The 19,955-nt window shown below is 37.1% G+C and overlaps 1 protein-coding gene across 8 annotated transcripts in view; it reads left to right on the forward strand.

The window, feature by feature from the left end:
* ewg (DNA-binding protein Ewg) overlaps positions 1–19,955 on the forward strand; it is an 81,128-nt gene that overhangs the window by 58,676 nt on the left and 2,497 nt on the right. For 7 of the 8 annotated variants that reach the window (XM_081742242.1, XM_081742241.1, XM_081742246.1 and 4 more), the window contains exons 10-14: positions 5,104–5,244; positions 8,317–8,485; positions 10,409–10,518; positions 15,255–15,395; positions 16,504–16,596. In XM_081742242.1, coding sequence (XP_081598368.1) covers positions 5,104–5,244; positions 8,317–8,485; positions 10,409–10,518; positions 15,255–15,395; positions 16,504–16,596 — 654 coding nt within the window. The remainder of the gene's footprint in view (positions 1–5,103; positions 5,245–8,316; positions 8,486–10,408; positions 10,519–15,254; positions 15,396–16,503; positions 16,597–19,955) is intronic. The other variant, XM_081742248.1, reaches the window with a different exon arrangement.

A 19,955-nucleotide genomic window follows, 5' to 3' on the forward strand; every position in this document is an offset into this window, starting at 1 on the left:
TTAGTACATTCTGCTACAAGATATATTTTTTAAATTCGTTTACAAATAGCGTAAATAGAATTATGGTGTCTGTGGTGTGGTAGAATATTGCTCAGCTGTGCAATATTCTGTAGCACTATCGAGTAAAACTAATGTTGGTGAGCTGAGCAGACAGAACATTTTAGGATCCATATGTGCTTTTTCGGAGCTGTACTACAGGGCGGGCGAAAAGTAACTCCCTAGTTAAAAATGTTTGTATATCAAGTTGAAGCTAGAAACTTACATAAAGGAAACCAAGAAAGTTCTGCCGCTTTTTGTGGAGGTCTGTGTTTCATTGGCCCTCACACCGTGAGTTGAATGTGAATGGAGATAAGACGAAGGTCAGTTGTTCTTGTGGATATATCCGGCATACTACCTGGTTGTGGCAGTTCAGTTACACCATATAACGTACCGGTTTTCCCGGTAACGCTACATTGGTTTTGTTATGTATGTTGTTATGATTTATTGGTGTCCGTATTGTTAGGTTGTGCGACACCCTTGTGTGTTGGTTTGCGTGTAGGTGTACAATTGAGTGCTTTATCCTGTGCTTGTTTTCATTGGTTTGCGTTTGTATTATAATACGGATGACATTCACTATAGTATACATATTCTCAATGTGTATGCTACATATTTACCGTTCGTGTTTAATTTGTTATTTTGACTACGTGTCAGTGGATTTATAATTATTTTTATACGATGCGTCTTTCATAATTCAATGATCAATAAATGGGATAAGTACCGGTATAATTTTGTAGGCCTATACTTAACCTGTACGTATATATATTAACAAAGCTTGTCTCAAAAAGTTTACGTATTTGTAATTAAACTACTACATCGAAAATTTTGGATTCAAATCTTACTTCGAACGAAATGATTGTTCATCATGATAGTTATCACAATATTGCGAGCGGTGATAATATGTAGGAGAGGCTAGTACTCACTGCATGAAACCAAAGTATTATTCTAGAAAGCGCTTTCGGAAAACTCTATTCCATCTTCAGCCTAGACACAGTTCGAGAAGGATTTTAAAACGGGGGGAAATGTAGATAGGTTTAAAAAAATGGTTAAAAGGATTTTAAAAATACAAAACACAAATCTTTTTGTCGGAAATGAATTAATATTAATGGCCACTCACTTGTCATTGTTCACTGTTGTTCACTGTTTATTTTATTACCTTCCAGACGGCGGAAACAAGTAGTAAAAAGACTGCTCCAAATCGCATTTATGTCTTCTTTAGCTAATAAAGATCTGGAAGGTAGTAATAATAATAATAATAATAATAAAAAGTGAACAGTGACAAGTGAGTGGCCACTAATATTAGTTAAACAGTCTTCACAAATTTTGCACGATATTAGAGGTCATCAAAAGGGAGATTTGTACGCGAGATCTTTAGAATCAACCTTGTGGTTGGGGGAATGATTGCCATAAAACTATCACATCTACTTAACATTAGAATGTACGCATTTCAAACTTTGTTAAAGCACTTATCAGTTACATTTAACATTTTGCCACCAGAGGTAGCCGTACAGGGGCACTGTAGCTTAGTGGCTTAGCGCCCATTTCCAGGCGAATGTTTCGTTGTTAGATCCTAGACCATATAAGTCTGTCGTGAACATAATCGTATCATGGGTTTTATCGGGGTTCTCTCATTTCTTGACACACTTGGATCCCAGCTCGACCAAATGGGCTTTGTGGTGTACAACCACCGTGTGCGTGGGTTTTCTTGTGGTTCTCCCATTTCCTCCCACTTTCTTCATACCACCATTTCATTCATTTCTCATCATGACCGTCTCCTCTAGGCTGCATGTCATATCTGTGGGACGTAAAACTAAAAGGTTTCATTTCATTTTCCAGTAGTTGTTCAACTTGGGGGATACGGTGGGTCAGTGGTACAGCGCGTACCTCTGGCGCATGGGGACCTTGGTTCGATCACCGGCCAAGTAAGTTTGTGGTGGACAGCATCGTGTTCATGGGTTTTGTTGGAGTACTTTTGTTTCCTTCCACTTTCTCATTTTACCAATTCTTCCATCATCATTCACTTATTTTAATTATCGTCTCCTTTAGCCTAAAGGGTATATAGTCGTTGGATTTTAAACTTAAAAGATTCCATGTTTTCTTTCATAATCACTTTCATTAATCATCTATTTCCTCTAGCCTAAAGGGTATTACCATGGGACATTAAACTAAAAAATACCATGTAATTTCCTTTTGGCACATGAGAATATCACTTGCAGCATTCAGGGATGCCTGGCAAATAATTTTGAACTTCGTATACTAGACGTACATATCGTGGTATCATTGATAAAGTGCATTTTCGAATCGTTATGTACTGTGTTGCGTTAATACTTGGTTTTAATATTTCAGCAATGTTTAGTACAGAATTCAAAAATACAAACGGTCTATTTGTTGTAGCTAACGTCGAATACCATCAATAACTCAGATGGTAGTAAAACTTACGAAGCAGGTTTATAAACATAATATTAAGGACTACTAGTTCTTTTATGAAGACTTAATGCGCTTCAGATGGTTTAGTAGTAGAACAGTCATCTCTGGTATATTAGGTTACTGGTCCGATCCTAGCTGCTGCCAAGTTTGCTTTCTAGCGGACAAACGCCGTATGCGTGGATGTTTTTGGGGGGAGGGTGTCCCCCATTTTCATCATTCCACCAATACTACCTATTTCGTTAGCCGTCACCCTTAGCTGGGTATATAATCATGGGACGTTAAAGAGATACCAAAAGTTGACTGTTTTAGTGGACTGGAGGTTGGTGATTTGTTTCCGTGTAGATTCAATTAAAAATATTACTGAACTGCAATTTGTGTATTGTGTACGCGATGTTCATAAGCTCGTAGACCTCAGGACTATTCAAATGTGTTATGAAAATGATAATTTTAAAAGTAGTAGGTTCAAAATCGAAATATTTCTGGATGTATTGACTATAGAAAAAAACAGACACACGGTCAAATTGATAAGGGTACGTATGTAAATATATATATATATATATATATATATATATATATATATATATATATATATATATATATATATATATACCTGGGTATATATACACGCTACAATAAATGTATTACTGATATCTAAATTGGAACGAAACGTACGGGTAGGACGTGGTTCGCATGGAGATCTTCGTGTAAGTTGAGGTGATCTACGTAATAAACACACAAAAATAAAATGACTGAATGTTATATGTGGTAGGTATTTATAATCCTGATTAGATTTAATTGGCACAACATTGTCAGGCTTCCTGCAGAGATAAGCTTTTTTGTTTTGTAAGTCGTGAAGTGAGTTTTGGCTACAGAAAAATGAAAAAAAAACTGAACATCCTAACAGTATCATACATGTAGTATACAATCTTCACCTCTACACTATACTAACATTAATGATCGAACCCCCGTAAGAATATGGTAATCTGTAGCTGGTATGGTGTCATTAACGAGGTAGATTCGCCATTCGCCGGTATCACAGCTTCCATCTGTTGTGGAAGACATCCTATAAAATGCGATAAACGTCGACAGATATTGCCGTCCATTCCTTTTGTTAAATTGCAAACAGCATAGTTGTGGTGTAGGCGAATTTTGGACCACAATTGGAAGTAATTCATCCCACACATGGTCAGTGGGATTGAGATGTGGATTTTAAAATGGATAGTCAAATTCGTTCACTCTCATTTCATCAGCCACTCGGCTATGACCTTTGTTTAATGGATAGCCATGTTGTCATGCTGGAAATGAAAAGGCTTACTGCCGAACTGTTATCACAAACCAGGTAGCAAAGAGAGTTTTATAATATTGCTTGATATGTATTGTCTCAGCGTTGTAGGTGTAAAATCAATGGACCGAGGCTAGACCACAAAAAATGGGGTAATACCATTATTTCACCGTCGAATTTCATGTTACGGGCAAGACACTTCAGTAGCTACAGCTCTTTTGGCGTTCTCCACACCGATACACGTCAATCAGATCGCCACAAAACGGAGCATGTGATTCATTATTCTAGTCTGTTTTCTTTCGTTGTTCTAGTGTCCATTGGTGACGTACATTTCTGTATCATAATCGACAACAGCGTTCCGGATTGTAATAAGTGGCTTATGTGCTGCAAATCTCGGATGGAATCCCAGGGCAAACAGCTCTTGGCGATTGGTACGTGTAGTGACGTCATTTCCTGATTCTATTCTAAATTATGTGGCCATAGCGAGTAACAACGACTGCCAATTTGACTTCACAACACGTCAGAGAAATTGTCGATTCCGATCGGTCTGTTTTGTCTACTTTCTGGACGGAGTTGTTCCCATTCCACCCACTGCATCATTGATTGTTGTACGTGGAATCTGAAGCTTGTCCGAAGTCTCCCGAACAGGATGATCGAATTGATGAGTCAAGCATCTTCTACCTCACTTAGGTCACGTCGTTATTCGACCAGTGAGAGGGTTGATGTTACTAGTGCACATGTTTACTAAGTGTTTGCGATCCTCTTAGTGGAATGTCGCGTGTATTGATGACTTAGGAAGATCTTTCAATCTGAGTGTCCGATCATTAATGACAATATGGTGTATTGCCGATATTCTATTAATTGAAGTCACGAAGAATTACGTGCTAAACAGATATGTTAAGGAAGTATTCTCAACGATAAAATACGTTATGAAAAATGTTGGAAAGCAATAACTTCTAAAAGCTAATATCCGTATTTATTATTTTTTTTTTTTCAATTATAACAATAATTTAGAACTTTGTAGAAACCTGAGATTTGTACGGTCTTCAATAAAAAGCCTGTAATCTTTCTTTTCTATTAATTCCATTTATCTCATTTGACTAGTGTATTGGCTTCACATTCCGATTTCTCGTGGAACATAGATCTACCGTACTTGTTCAGTATCATGAATTGAGCAGTAGCTTCCAAAAGGGCAGAAATATGGTAATGGAAGCCAATGTGTTGACGACACCTTGAACTAAACGCTGTTTGGCCGATCATAATCCTTCGTGGATTCTAACCAAGGAATTTAATTTAACTTGCATTGTATTGTGTTTACTTCGTTGAGTTAAAACATTGTTTTAAAACTTCATTTGCAGGTAACGGCCCAATATGCTTCTGCTGTGTTACAAACGATAAGTAACCCTGACGGCACGGTTTCCATAATTCAAGTGGATCCTAACAACCCAATTATTACGCTTCCTGACGGGACGACAGCACAAGTCCAAGGAGTGGCGACGGTAAGTAACCAAAATTTAATACTATTCTATGTTCCTGACTTTCTTGCGTAAAAGTATACGTAAAATATGTTTGAGTTACTACCAGTTGGCTTAATTTATTGCAAATAATCAGTTATAAATTTTCATATGCATAGATGTCGCATTGTAGCTTGTGTGATTTTGTTCTTATGTAATAAAAGTTGAAATTATATGTACATAAGCATCCAAATTATAAAACGACAATTTTCGCTACGCTTTCATGGCCATATGTGTGTTTTCTTATTAAGAAATTATGCTCCTTGTAGAAGTACATATTTTAATCATTTCGTCTATTGTAGACAACTCATATTATTATGGGTCAATCCATGCGAAGTGGTCCAGAGCAGTTGCTCGACCATCTCCGAAAATTATAAAAATTGGAATGTGATGAACCTTGTGAATGAGAAGGTCAATAACACTTTTCAGATTGTCGCATGTCCAAAATGATTGTCGCATATCTATAACTGTCTTCTTGTAAGAATATGATGTGATAATGATTTTGCAGGGTACTTTTAATGCTGATACTATGTGTATAATCGGGAAATGTATATTTGTGGTAAATTTCATAGGAAAAGAATTATAAATACGAAAATTGGAATGAGTAAACCAAAATGTTGCTAAATGTACAAGAAAATTTTATTTTCATTTTATTGTTCTTATTTACTGCTCTTTCGACTTGAAATTTGCTACATACATGGCGTTGCCGATTATACACATGGTAACATTGTAAGAAATATCGGGCGAATTCGTTATCAAATTATATTCCTATAACAACATATGTATAGACATGCGACAATAATTTTGGACATGAGTGTAGAAGTGTTCCTGAATGGCTGCCATCTTGATTGTCGGTGGAGTGTCATTTTTTGCATTTGTCAGCTTGTACATAAACTACAGTACAGAGAGACTGAGATACACGGATGATATATACTCTTGCTTCTAAATAAATATGCAGGGTTGCAAACCCATATATAAAATCACCAGAAAAAGTACACTTTTAAAGGGGCTGTATGTTGAAATGACATAAAGTGTGTGGGGGGGGGAGGTCATAAGTTTTGTGCTGAATACTATAGCATGTAAAGAGTCTGCAGAAATATCCACAGCTAGGACACTATTAGCATCGTAGATTTATGGGGGTCCAAAAGTTGAAGTTTGTGATTTTTATGCCATTTTTGGGGCGTAATATCTCAGGAGGACAAAGTGGTGGAAATTTTTGCTTAGGCCACAAAATAATTCTGTATGTAAATAAAGTATTGCAAAAAAAATGATATTACATAGAGAGAAAAAGGGAGGACATGGTAAAAACGCGAAGAAAGCACGTGCGTGACGATGGTCGTAGCCTGGAAAAATTTAAATGTTTGGATATGTTTCATGCTAGATCTCAAAAACGACGCATAGTTCAGCAATTAGGCCTGCTTTTTTTTATGTTCGGTTGTGCAGAAGTTTGCAAGTGACATTTGCTCGTCTTGCTAGCTTCATAGTCATTGCCACTCTATATGCCCCCTTGCACCCACGACACCCATAGTTGAACTGAACCGCTTTATTAAGGCACTCAATGTATCAGCAAAGTGTAATTGAAATCCAATCCCAGTTATGGAATTTAATATGTTCACAAAGTTGCGTTACATCTATCTATGCTATATAACGTTACATACATCTAAGCTAAACATTCAATACTATCTATTTTTATTATAAATCAAATACACTGAATAAAATGTAATACAATTCATATAAACAGCAATATGACATAAATGGAAAGCATACCTATTTACTTAGGATCCTCTTAAATGCGGGTTTTTGACAAGAACATTGTTAACTTGCTTGGCTTGGATTGGATTTTGAGTTTAGCGCCCCTTTCAGCAGCGAAGCTATATGAGGCGTGGACCTACTGATTAACGTGGAATCTCAGTGTGTCTGTCGGTCACGAAAGTCATGAGAAAGTCACGAAATCAGAAAACGGTCATGAAAGTGAAGAAAAAGTCACGAAATTTAGCTTTAGAGCCACTTTTTTTTTTTTTTTTTTTTTTTTTTTTTTTTTTTTTTTTTTTTATCTATACGGATATAAATACAAACTGGAAAATTTTATTGTATAAAACGTCAAATTTCACTGCCAAAAATGTCTGTTGTTGGCTTTAGACTCTACGAAATCGCAAGCAAAGCACGCTTCTGTCGTATGCATGAAAATTCGGCCTAATTCACATTCAAACTCGCTCTTAAGATTGTCCTTCAGCTGGTATCATTGAGCAGTGGCGTTGCAAATCGCATCGCATCTAACCAGTTTATTCAACTGTGAGAAGATACCAACCTTTTAGCAGTCCAAGGAACAGCCTTTGAAAGTAGAGATAAGATAAAGATAAGTGCTGAAGAATATAGGTACTGTTAATAAGTTTTTGAATGTTACGAAATTTTATATGGTTTGGTAAGGAAAAGGTCACGAAAAACTCACTAAATTTCATTTTGGAATTTTAGTAGACACCCTGAATCCGAACCACATGAGCTCTCGCTGGGAATCGAACGCGGTTCTCCGCGTACGCTAACCGCTTAGCCACGAGGGAGCTCATTGCTAACTTGGCAATACCATAGTTGTCAGTTTTAGAAAAAATCCTTTTGTTTTTCCTAACTCATAAGACGTAAGCGTCTTAACTCAGAACGGAAAGCTGAAATGAAGATAAAAGATTCTCCGGAAAGAAGAGTAAGCCATCTCACACACATTTTCATAAAATCGGATTAGCACTTCATATTTATTGTAAGGTTTTAAAGCAGATAAAATAATTTACGAAACTCAATTTTCTTCTGATGTAAATAATTAATAGTATTTAGAAGAATTATCACTAAAATCCATGACTTTTCACGAATATGCTCATTTTCATCTGCCATCCGCACAGGATGTAAAAATGTATCCGCAGTGTGGTATAATAATGTGAAAATCCGCATGGACGTGTGAAGTGGCAAGCTTTAGTTTCTGCGATTATGAATTTTCTAGTAGTTATTATATAAAATTTATCTCTGTACTTAGTATGGTTGTGCCTTTCACGTTTCTATTTTCGTTTGCAGATACACACAGGTCATGGTGACGGCACTCCTACTGTTCACGCTGTTCAGACTCTAGCTGAAGTGGCGTCAGCACAAGGGGAAGGTGGAGTTGCGGTAGACCTCAATAATGTTGCAGAAGCGACGTTAAATCAAGAGGGGCAAATTATACTTACGGGTGAAGATGGTCACGGTAAGCCATGATTTTTCGTTGGATAAGGTACAGTTGTAGTGGAAAAAGTAATTAACTATTTTGTACAATGTATGAATATAACTATTTAAAAACCTTTAGCAACGTGTTTGTGAAACTTCTGTCATGTTGTCAGGTAACTTGCAATAAACAAGCAGTACGTATTTTCTGTTAACCAACGTAGGAACAACTCCTTATCAGCAAACCTTCCTAGTCTAATTAAATTAGCGAGACAAACGAAATCTGTAAGTCCCAACTGTTATGCCGGCTAGGCTAAAGGAGGCTGTGATGATGAGAAATGAATAAAATGGTGGAATAAAGAAAGTGGGATGAAGCGGGAGAACCCCGAGAAAAACAATGTCCGCGGTGTTTGTCTACCACGAAGTTCACTTGGCGCGAGCTGAGATCGAACCAAGGACCCATACATCAGGGGTGAACGCTCTACCATTGAGCCGCCGTGGCCCGTAGATTAGTGAGACATGTGTCAACTGTAAGTAACTTCAAGGCCCTATTTGGTACACATTAAGCGTCTCTGGATAAGGCGCACATTCAGTGGAGTACGCATGGTAGCAATGTTTTTCTTCACTAAAGCTACGATAACAGTCGCAGTAGGGAAGAAGATGATATGACGTGTTTTTTACATGTTGAATTTTTACCAAAAAAAAACTGTTTGTACTGTATGTAAACAGAGAATAACGTATCACATTTGAATGTGTTTTACCAGTTTTTTCAGCGAAAAAGAAAAGAAAAAGATTTGTGGCAGTATGTTCTGTTCATGTATGGTTTCACATGGTAAAATGAGTCAGAAAAACGTAAAACTTACGGGACAAATATGAGATCTGGCAGCTCTAATGTCTTTATACTTTTGCCACTTGTTCCTTTTAAGTAATTTGTATCTGCACTGAATTAATTTTATACTTTATCAGCAGAGTTTTGAATATTATAAGACGTAACCCGCTTTCTCATAGTCCGAGCGATCACCAGGAATCAAAAGCCCCCAAATTCGAATAAACGATGCATTATAGTTGGTGCATTCATACTCTTCAGATTTGAAGAAAACTTATGGCGTCTAAAACTTTCAGGTCGTGACGTTTGATCTCTTAACACGCTGTAGTGAGTAGTGGATATCTTCGTATGACTCAATTGTTTAGTTGTCTATTAGATACTGAAATTTCCGGAAAATTTCAGCAATAGAAGATTTGGATACTGGTATGAATAATTTGTGTGGGACAGAAATGGCTCTGATTGACCACATACTTCGGTAGATTAGTAGTTTAGATGAAAAGGCTGCGTTATAGAAAGGATTTCAATTAATATCTGATAGTTCAAGTCAGAATGTTGAAGCATTGGTTGTAGACTATTGTTGTAAGTGTGTAAGATTATGTCAGAAGTAATAGGAAGTTGTAGTCCATGCTCAGAAGTTGTTTGTAGTATTGTGGTAGGATAGAAGGCAAGGTAATAAAGCAGAAAAGAAGTCAAGTGCCTAATGCTTCCTAGTGGTTAATTGTAATGATAGCTGCGTAGTCTTGTGTACCATTTTCCCTACACTTTGCTTAGAATCTCGCCTATTGGAATAACTATTCATAATATACGTACGCAATCGTCTAGTCATATCTTATAGTCTCAGATTTACTAAACAACAGATACGAAACAAATTTGTAAATATATGTGAAAGACAACATAGGGAGATATTTGTTGGTGCGTTTACATAGCCGGAGACGTGTGAAAGCGGTCTAATGTTTTACAAGTTTTATTTGTCTTATAGGCTGGTAGACGTCCTTAAATCTCTTTGGAGCAAGCATGAAACTACTGTTTGCTTCTGTGCGCTGAAAGTTAAAAAAAATCTTCCTAATAAACTGTTTTTCCTTTATTCCAATACTGCAACAGCATTTTGTATTTTTTTTTTTTTTTTTTTTTTCCTCATAGGTTATCCAGTGTCTGTGTCAGGAATGATCACAGTTCCAGTACCTGCATCAATGTACCAGATTGCAAATATTCAACAAATCCATAATCAAGGAGATGGCACAACGATGCAGGTAAGTGTTTTTCCCTTCATTAGTTATATATACGAGGAGTATAGGTTTGGGAAAAAACAAAAGAAGAACGAGAGACGAAAGGATCATTCTTTATTCGTAAATATAAACCGGTTTTAAATCTGGATTCTGGCAACATTGATAAGATCTTTGATGTGCGGTTTTGTTTTGGCAACAGTGACGTAGCAGAGAGACTACGCTTCTTTCAAACTCTTTCTTTCTTTCACTGTGCTCTGCTCGTTCTATGCTGTACCTATTTTATACGTTACGTTCATTTGGTGGTATGTATTCCTGTTCATATACCATATTTCTCTTTGTCGTTTTTTTTATCCTTGTTATCTTACCATTGAAGACGGAACTAGCTTGTTGTTCGATCCCAGGGAAGGATATATATTGGTAAGTAACCAATTTGTTGTTAATGTGGATGTATTGTTCAATGTCGATCACAACTGAATGAAAAGACATAAGTGTGATTATACTTACAGAAGCTCATGTAAAGTGTGATTGTGTTGTACCATTTATAGTACAACATATTCAATATGTTTGTCCCGAAAGGAAACGATTTTACACAATCGACACTACTGCGGGAGGAACATCTAGTGCAGTTGCAAATATTTCATGTTTAATAGCGGTCTTGAGCTCATCCAATGATTTGGGACTCTTCCTATACACTTTATCTTTGATGTAACCCCATGATAAGAAACTTAAGAAAATTTAAATCCAGTGAGTACGAAGACCAGTCGAATCCGTTGCAGATTTCAACTGTCGTGTGATCCCTAATTTCTTGCCACGTGTGCTGAGTCGACTTTTTCTGCTTCTTTCAAATGTTACACGTGCCTTTTCAACATTCTTTGTTGTTTTTGCAGTTATGGGCGTTCCTCAGTGAGCGTGGTTATCCAAGACTGATCCTGTCATTGGATTTTTTTTTCTTTTCTTCAAGTTTGCTATTATGCCTCTATCAGGTCCACATTTGACACCAAAGTTAACTGAAATGCTGTTCTGACTGTGGACTGTTCAGTGGTGCAGGTAGCCATTTTCACAAATCTGCAAGGACACAAAAGATATTATATTTATGTATGCGTTATAAACGCCAGGTGCACAGAATATGTTACTCAAGCTTTGTAACATTTCACCATATCATTGCAAAGATAACTTCTGTGTAAACTTAGTGTGTGTGTGTGTATAGATAATGGACGAAAAGAAGTTTTTTTTTATTGACAAATGACTAATATCCTTGCCCATTGTTTACCTGGTCCTTGTTACAATCTACAGTGTTGATGCTAGCCTCTGATACAAACTCGAGTTATAGTTCGGATCTCACTTTAAGAAGTAAGTCCCGTCTCGTATAGTTTAGGTGCTGAAAACTGATGTTAAACTCCAAGCAATGCACAAAAAGGAAAGAAAAAAATATTGTTTTACAGTGTGAAACTGAAAGTAGTACATGTATAACTTCTATTTGCAATAGAGAAATAAGATCAAAGATAGTACCTATTCATCGGATGCTGAATCCGCATTCAAAATGTATCTTACTCTTTTTGTTCTATTGTGATAAAGGTTGAAACCGGAAATCGTTAATTTGAACCACTTCCGGATTGGATAGACGGTTATGGGAGAAGATAGAACTTACTCTTTGAAAGTTGAGTCAATTGCAAAAAACTACATCTCGATATCTCTTGCTGTTCTTGCTCGATGGAGATACATGTTGAAACCGAAAGTTGTAGTTCCAACCTAAACGTTGAGAGGTTTAAAGTGTTCAAGGTTTTCGCACCACTAGATTCACTTGAGGAGTACAATGTTGTTGAAGTGTGTAAGGGCTATATTTGAAATAAATAAACCAAACATTCAACAATTCTAGCTGTCAGTTGGGAATAAACCTGGGTGGCCTATCTTATATATTTCTATTTGTAATTGATTATTTCCACGTTTGTACAGTCCAATTTTAATTGGTTAGTCATTTGAATTAATATATTTGCATAAGTAATAACAGATGATCAAGCGGTATTATTGTACAGAAGCGTGTAATAATCGTTAATCTTATTTCGCGAACTTGATAATAGAAGACAGCACAAAGCCTTTCGAAGGCGAATTGCGTGACTACCTGTTTTATGAATGTTAGAGACGTAGCAACATAACGTATATTGTCAGTTCAGTTTGTCTTATGTGAGAAGGATAAGGTAAACACAATTCACATGTCAAATAGTTGTGGTAATAATATTTTGATCTACGCGTATGTGTTTTAACGTGTAAAAGGAAGAAAAATATTTTTGAAGACCTATTTGTTTGTTTGATATGGTTCATCCATTATCATTAAGATTATGCCTAGTTAATGCTTATTTAGTGATAAGTTATTACCACAACTACACGGTTAACAATAGGGTAAAAGTATATCATGTTCCATTCTTTTTTCGTGCGGGATTCCAGTTGCATGTATTAGCTCTAGAATTACCACAGTTATCCAAGTGGGATAGGTACGATCTAAGGAACCATAACTGATTTAATGAGGGATTTGCGGTTTTACCTTGTTTTGGCTTGCACTGAGACATGCATAGCTTAATCTTTGAGACAAGGATTTTTTTTTTTCTGTGTATGTATATTTTAAAATCGTAAGTTGTTATTACATACCGTTTTATGTAATTGATTGTGCAGCTTGTCAACACTTCGAGAGCCGAAATATTGAACGTTGTTAGATTTCATCTACAAATTGCTAGCAGACTTAAGACATTAGAGGTATGAGGAACAAAGGCCCAGAGAAACAGAACGGCAGTCGTAATTATGGTAGACCATTCACCTGGGATGTGGGAGATCACAATTTGAATTCCAACCAGTCCAGTGGCTATATTTGGCAGTTCATTTCATGTTTTATTTATTTATTTATTTTTATTTTTAATATGACATAGATAACAGTTCAATGTTCTCCTTTCGAAGTCAGGAATTTCTGTTACTGTTTTTCATTGATTTTTTCCCTGAATAACCAGTGACACTATATATAGTACGGTTCATCCGAACTCATCCGATGTGAATCAAACTTGGGTTGATAGTAGGCTTTGATCTGCTATACAAGCGTGAGAAATATTACGGAGACCAGGTTCTTCTTTCGAGATAGTTACTATACTGTACTCTTGGGTACGTAGTTTAAAATTCAAGATTTTAACCTTGTACACCCCGAACAACCATCTGCGTTTAAGTTACCATCCCACATAATACTTTTCATTTTCGCCGGAACCACTGCCAAGCTCTAGCGTGTCACAAGCTGGAATCCATCCATATTTACATTAGTGTGTCCCCTCAAACCGACAACTAGGAAAACCGGCACCGACCACTCAATTTCACACTTGTGTGAATTCCATCCACCACCTCTGAACTTAAATATAAACAAACCTGCGACCCTAACTTTATCATTCACCTCTTTATGTCCCGTCGCTGCTCTCTGACCAAATTCTTTCCACAGCTTGCAAAGTTGTAGAACAAGCAACACTCATCCGTTGTGCACTCAGATCGTTAAAATGACAATTGAATCAATATTCCTATAAACAACATCCATACTTTAGCACACACTCCCCACAATAAAAGTCTTGCGCCAGTTGATTTGAACCCTGGCACTCCCGCTTCTGCCCCGTTTTGCATTTCGTCCCATAGTGATTGCATCAATTCAAGTTCCCTTTTCTTAATTCGAGAAAACTTCCTTCCAAACTCCGAGCTTCTTCGTGTTTATGAAAATCAATGCGATGCGTATCGCCCCTAGTATTTGCCTGTTAGAACACCCTTACACTTGAAAAACTAAAATGCACTTTCACGTTCCACCAACGATCAAGGCTCCCATCATCCAGGTTCAGCTCCGGCCCCCTGCTCAGGCGAAGAAAGACTCAAAATCACTCCCATCCATGCTGCCCGAGCACGAGTGTAGGACCTTGGCCCTGTTCACTTCACCCTGTACCCCCATGCGCCGCTCAATCCTAGTTTTTTTTTCTTTCTTGCCTATGCAGTACTTGTCGCAAGAGCATTAGGCCACGCAAATCCTTGCGAAAGACGCCCTATCCTCTAATAACTTCTGCAAGCCGAACATAAGCTTTTAAAACCTGCCCCAGACTCTAATAAAAATTTTGTGGCAAAACCACCACCCATTTTCCCTATTCCTTTAAGAATTCCCGGCCAAAGAGGTAAGGAAACCCTCTCGTATTCCGTTTTATACCTGCTCTCCCGTCCTACATGCCGTTTCAAAGCCGCTTTTCCATTTATTGGAAGGGCAACTGACGAATCCGTTTTTCCTTCCCAGGTGAAGCAAGTGATGTAAATGGCCCTCCAAGTCTGTTTCATTCCTGTTCAACATAATCAGGGGGAAAATGTAATACCTTGAAACTATGCAATAAATCGTTATGCCATGTGTGGTACTCAGTATCAAAAAGCAAGAAAACCCAATTCCAAGCTAAGAACATTAGGAATATATTCCAAAAGCGTACTCGTACAAATCTTTCGCGGGCAATAATACCCACAAAGAGGGGTTACAAAGTAAGATTGGGAGACTTTTACTTGTATCCTATGTAGGTTACTATACTGAGGTTTATCCAGCATTTTTCTGTCTCACCATAGACAAACGGTTGAGTGGTATCTTTAAATAGAGGCCCTAGTGTGCTTACAGTTCTTTCCTATATTTTATGTTATGTTAATAAATAAATTCGAGAAACAGTTTTTTTTTTTTTTTTTTTTTTTAAGTGTTTTTAAAAATAATTATTTATTTCCAGGTCGTGACCCCAGTTGTACAGGTACCAAAGGTAGAACCTCAGAGTAGCTCTGATGGTGTCGATACAATAACGATTACGCCAGTCACCGTGGGAACGGCGCATTCGGTAGTTGCAGTTGGCCAGGAAGCTCAAGTGCTACAAGTGAGTTTTACTGATTTGCATAAAATTCTTTCTTTGTTGGCATTATATTGTCACATTTGAAGACCGTTAAGATCTGAAAAGCCTTAGAATGGAATTTAATTACGAAAAAGTTTCGTTATCCAACTTAACCAAACGTTAATTCGACAACATATGTACTGATGGATTTTGTTCGAAAGCTCATATTACACTTTATTTTGTCAATCAAAATGTTATTAAGGGAAGAAATGTATTACCTTTCAAGGTATTTTCTATTAAGTAATTTATTTTTTAAAAAAATGTTAGTTAAATAAGTCTACCAAAATTAAAAATAAATGTTTTATTTATAAATATATACACTGATGTGCAAAAGTTAAAGATCAGTTAAGTTTTCATTTGTAATTCTCACTGAAAGCTGCTTTCTGATACGGTGTGGTAAAGAAAGATGCATCATCCAACAACAGTTCCACAAATTACAAAGTAACTTTATTTAAGAATGATGTCACAGTATTAGCCATGAACGGTTGGATCACTAGCAAAGGTAGAATAATAGATATTATTATCGGAAGGGGTGCCACACATTTTTTATCCCTTTCTCCACATGTGAAGCGAGTTTCGTTAACTGTTTTTGTAGTAATGTCGTACATTCAGCGGTCAGTGTTGTTTTTAGCGTTTGAAGATTTTCCAGTGGGGTGCCGCAATACATTTGCGCACATTGTTCCATTTGGGGTAGGTAGAACCTGTTTTGATTGATTGTTTCAAGCCCTTGAGATGTGTAGCAGCAGATAGTCAACATCGGTTTTTGGTTTACGTGGTCACTGGTCCATCGAAAAGTTATATGCCTGTACCAGCAAAAAATGTAGAATCACTTGTTCCATTTGTTATGTCACGTATTTTGGTAGGCGCACTATGTGCAACCACTTTGTAATAACGTCCTTTATATGATCGGATATCAGTTGTTGAATGCGTTGTTCTGTTCGATGTTCCGCGATTTTTTCTTTAAAGAACTTTCTCGTACGTTCAAGCCGCACATGTGAGAATTACAGGCGAAAAGTTGAGTGATCCGTCAGTTTTGCACATCATTGTATTATTACATTGTATTTTAACGTAGTAAAGCTCGTTCGTTGATCAGGGTTTGGAACATGCAGCTGTCCTTACATCACGGACCGAGAGGAATCACTCGTGGAAGAAAAACAGCATTGAGTACATAAAGAAGGAATATGAAGTACGTAGTAGTTCTAACTAAAATGGAAAGAAGTTTAAAATAGCAATATGATAATTCATATACAGGACTTTCTTCTTAAAAGTAAATATTTTTAACATATTCACATTTCGGAAAAAGTGCATTTCTTATTATAATTTCTTAAGAAACAGACAGTATTCTTTGTACGAAAAAGAACCCTTGTGATTTGCAAGACAGGAAAAAAATTCTTCGAAATTCTATAACTCTTATACTCAGTTTTAGAGGTAATATTATTTTGCTAATACGAGGCACATGTCAAAGAAAAGGGCTGGTAATTTTCTTACACAGGATTGGCAATATTGAAATTCAGCATGCCCTGATATTCTGTGCTTGCATCAGAGATAAAATCGTACGAATAGAGTTGGGTACTGCGAGTGGCAGTAAGGTGAAATTACTGCCGTTATACAAAATCCCGCTAAATGTGAAGTGAGATCCGTTATACGATTTCGGAACGCCAAAGAACAAAATGCAGCTGACATTTTGCCATTTACGGACCGAAGGAATGAAGGAAAGGGAAAGCAATGGTGCAGATAGTTTGTGAAAAAGCTTTCAAATGTTCATGACGATGAGCGTAGCGGAAGGCCTAATGTTCAGATGGACGATCTGGTCTGACGCGTTTCAGTCGCTGGCTTACAATAACTGAGCTCGCCAAAGAAGTATCTGAGAAAACAGTGTGCCTAATTGTGGCTAACAAGCTACTTTATCACAAACTGTGTGCAAAGTGGGTGTCAATAATGCTGACAGATGCTCACTAAGAGCAAAGAATGACAGCTGCATGTGATTTTTTGGCCCTCTGCGGAGAGGATGGGAGTGAAACCCGAATGCTGCCACTGAGGAGTCGAAACTGCAGTCAATGCAGTTGCAGCACTGTGGTTCTCCTAAAGTCAAGAAATTCAAACAAATACTGCCAGTTCGCAAAATCATAACAACTGTGTTTTGGGTCCAGAAGAATGCGATTCTTGTGGAATTCTTGAAACCAGAACGAACCATTACAGCAAATGTGTATTGCCAAACACTGAATAATGCCGTTCAAAATCGACTGTGAAGAATTCTACTGTGTGGAATTATTCTGATCCATCACAACGCCCGCTCTTACATAGCTGATCGTACTGTTGAGATAATTCAAAGATTTCTATTAAAACTATTCAATCATCCTCCTAACAGCCCCGACGTTGCGCCAGCAATTTCTTCTTCTTCACCTGAAAAGTGGCTTTCGTCGAAGCGTTTCAACGACAGTGAAGTGCACAAGACATAAGTTCTGGACTGGCTGCACTCTCAGACCGTGGATATTTACACATAGGATATACGGAAGCGTATGCCACACTACGAGAAATGTCTGGAGGTTCATGGTGACTGCGTCGAAGAATAGTACTTGTATATCAATTACAATAATTTCTTTTATAATTTTTTTTTTTTTAAATATCGGCACTTTTTTATTTGACATGCGCCTTGTACATGCCATGATAGATAGAAGCTATTAAAAAGAGTCATATTCTTTTGTGACTTTGACACAGTTCTCTGTAAGATTTGTAAGAAAATTTCTATAAATTTTCTTCTTACAACCTAAAATCACTGCAAACCTCACCTTATCCTAATATAATGAAACCTTTGAATAACAGACACTGGTGAGATAATTATAAATGTAAATACAGGCTAATATCGAAACACTTCACTGCTACATCGAAGCTGCGATAAGTCCACATATTTGCTCGAGTTAAACTGTTTGAGAGGTGGTCTTGCCATCCAGATGAACATCAATACAAAATTTGTGCGTACAAACCGAGATGACCTAAATGAAATTATTCTAAATTCCCTCAGAGGAACCCTCTTTCACATTCGGTGAAAATATTGCAATTGTGGCCAAAATATGCCTTAGAGGAAATAGTATGTCCGGAACTTCATTTTCCTAAAAGTAATTACGGAGACCACGAACTGCACCTCGTTCATTTAAACGAAATTCTAGCAGCTGCGAAGGCGAGTGGCAAAATCTAAACATGTGGGAACAATTAGCAGGTGTTATAAATTATTTATCGTATTGTCTTTTAAATGCACATGTTGGTCCAGTGTTCAAATTGATTTAAATTTAAAAAATAGTTTTTCAAATTCAAAATACATATACAGGGTGTTTCAAAACCACCGATAATGTTTGGGAGGCGATTCCTCACACTAAGATAAGACAAAAAGTATAGATCAACTTGGGTGCACAAATGCTTGTTTTCGGAATTATAATCTGCCGAAAACATGTAAAAATAAACTTTAAAAGTCCATAGCTCCGAAACTATGGACCTACCGTAGTCGGGTCAAGACTTCACTTAGGAACTAATATGTGCGCTATCCAAAAGTACATGTTTCAGAATCCTAGGGTGCTCATGTAACAATTTTTTTTTTTTTAGAGAATTTGGCTCCGGGCATATAATTTGAATTACTCATCTACTACCTCTATAAAAAATGTTGCAGAAGTACTGCAGGATTCTGAAACATGTATTTTTGGATAGTTCCTAAATGAAGTCTTGATCCGACTACAGTAGGTTCCATAATATTGGACCTTTAAAGTTATTTTTTTCATGTTTTCAGTAGCCTATAACTCCGAAAGGAAGCATTTATGTACCTAGGTTAATCTATACTCTTCGTGTTATCTTGATGTCAAAAATCCCTCCCAAACGTTGTCGGTGTTGTTTTGAAACAACCTGTATAGGAAATATAGCTTTGTGAAACACCCCCTCCTCTGACATATTTCCATCCTAAGCAATAGGAACTTTTTAAAAGGATTGCTCTCACCACCTATTATTTTGTAAATAATAATAATAACGAACACTAACAAGCTTTGGAAAGTGACCATTTCATTCTTTCAAAATCTTCGAAATCAACCTGGAGGCACTGACTGTGGTTTATTGGTAGAGCTTATCTGCGGTGCAAGTAGTCCTGTTCGATCCTAGGTCATGTGTTTGTTGTGGCCTGCATCGTGTCTATAGGTTTTCTTTGAATTACTCTTTCTTCCTTTTCCTCCAACATTGTCACTCCATTAGTTCCTTTCATAACCATTCATTTTCCTTAATCATAAGTATCCTTTAACCTACAGGATACTAAGCGGTACGAGGTTTATCCGGAAAGTAAATACTGTTTTGACGAAAATAAATAAATAAATAACATGTTTAGACAAGCCAAACTCATTTTCACATGAAAGAGCACACCTTAAACTATTTTTCGACATAGTTTCCACCAATGTTCAAACGTTTGTCAGAGCGGGCGTCCAATTTATCCAAACCTTCCTCAATGAAACATCTCGCCAATACCCGGTAAGTATGCACCGTTTCGTCACTGAGAAAACTTCGGCGTGCAGT

This window comes from Thermobia domestica, chromosome 16, assembly GCF_964235325.1.
Source record: "Thermobia domestica chromosome 16, izTheDome1.hap1.1, whole genome shotgun sequence".
NCBI classification, from domain to species: Eukaryota; Metazoa; Arthropoda; class Insecta; order Zygentoma; family Lepismatidae; genus Thermobia; species Thermobia domestica.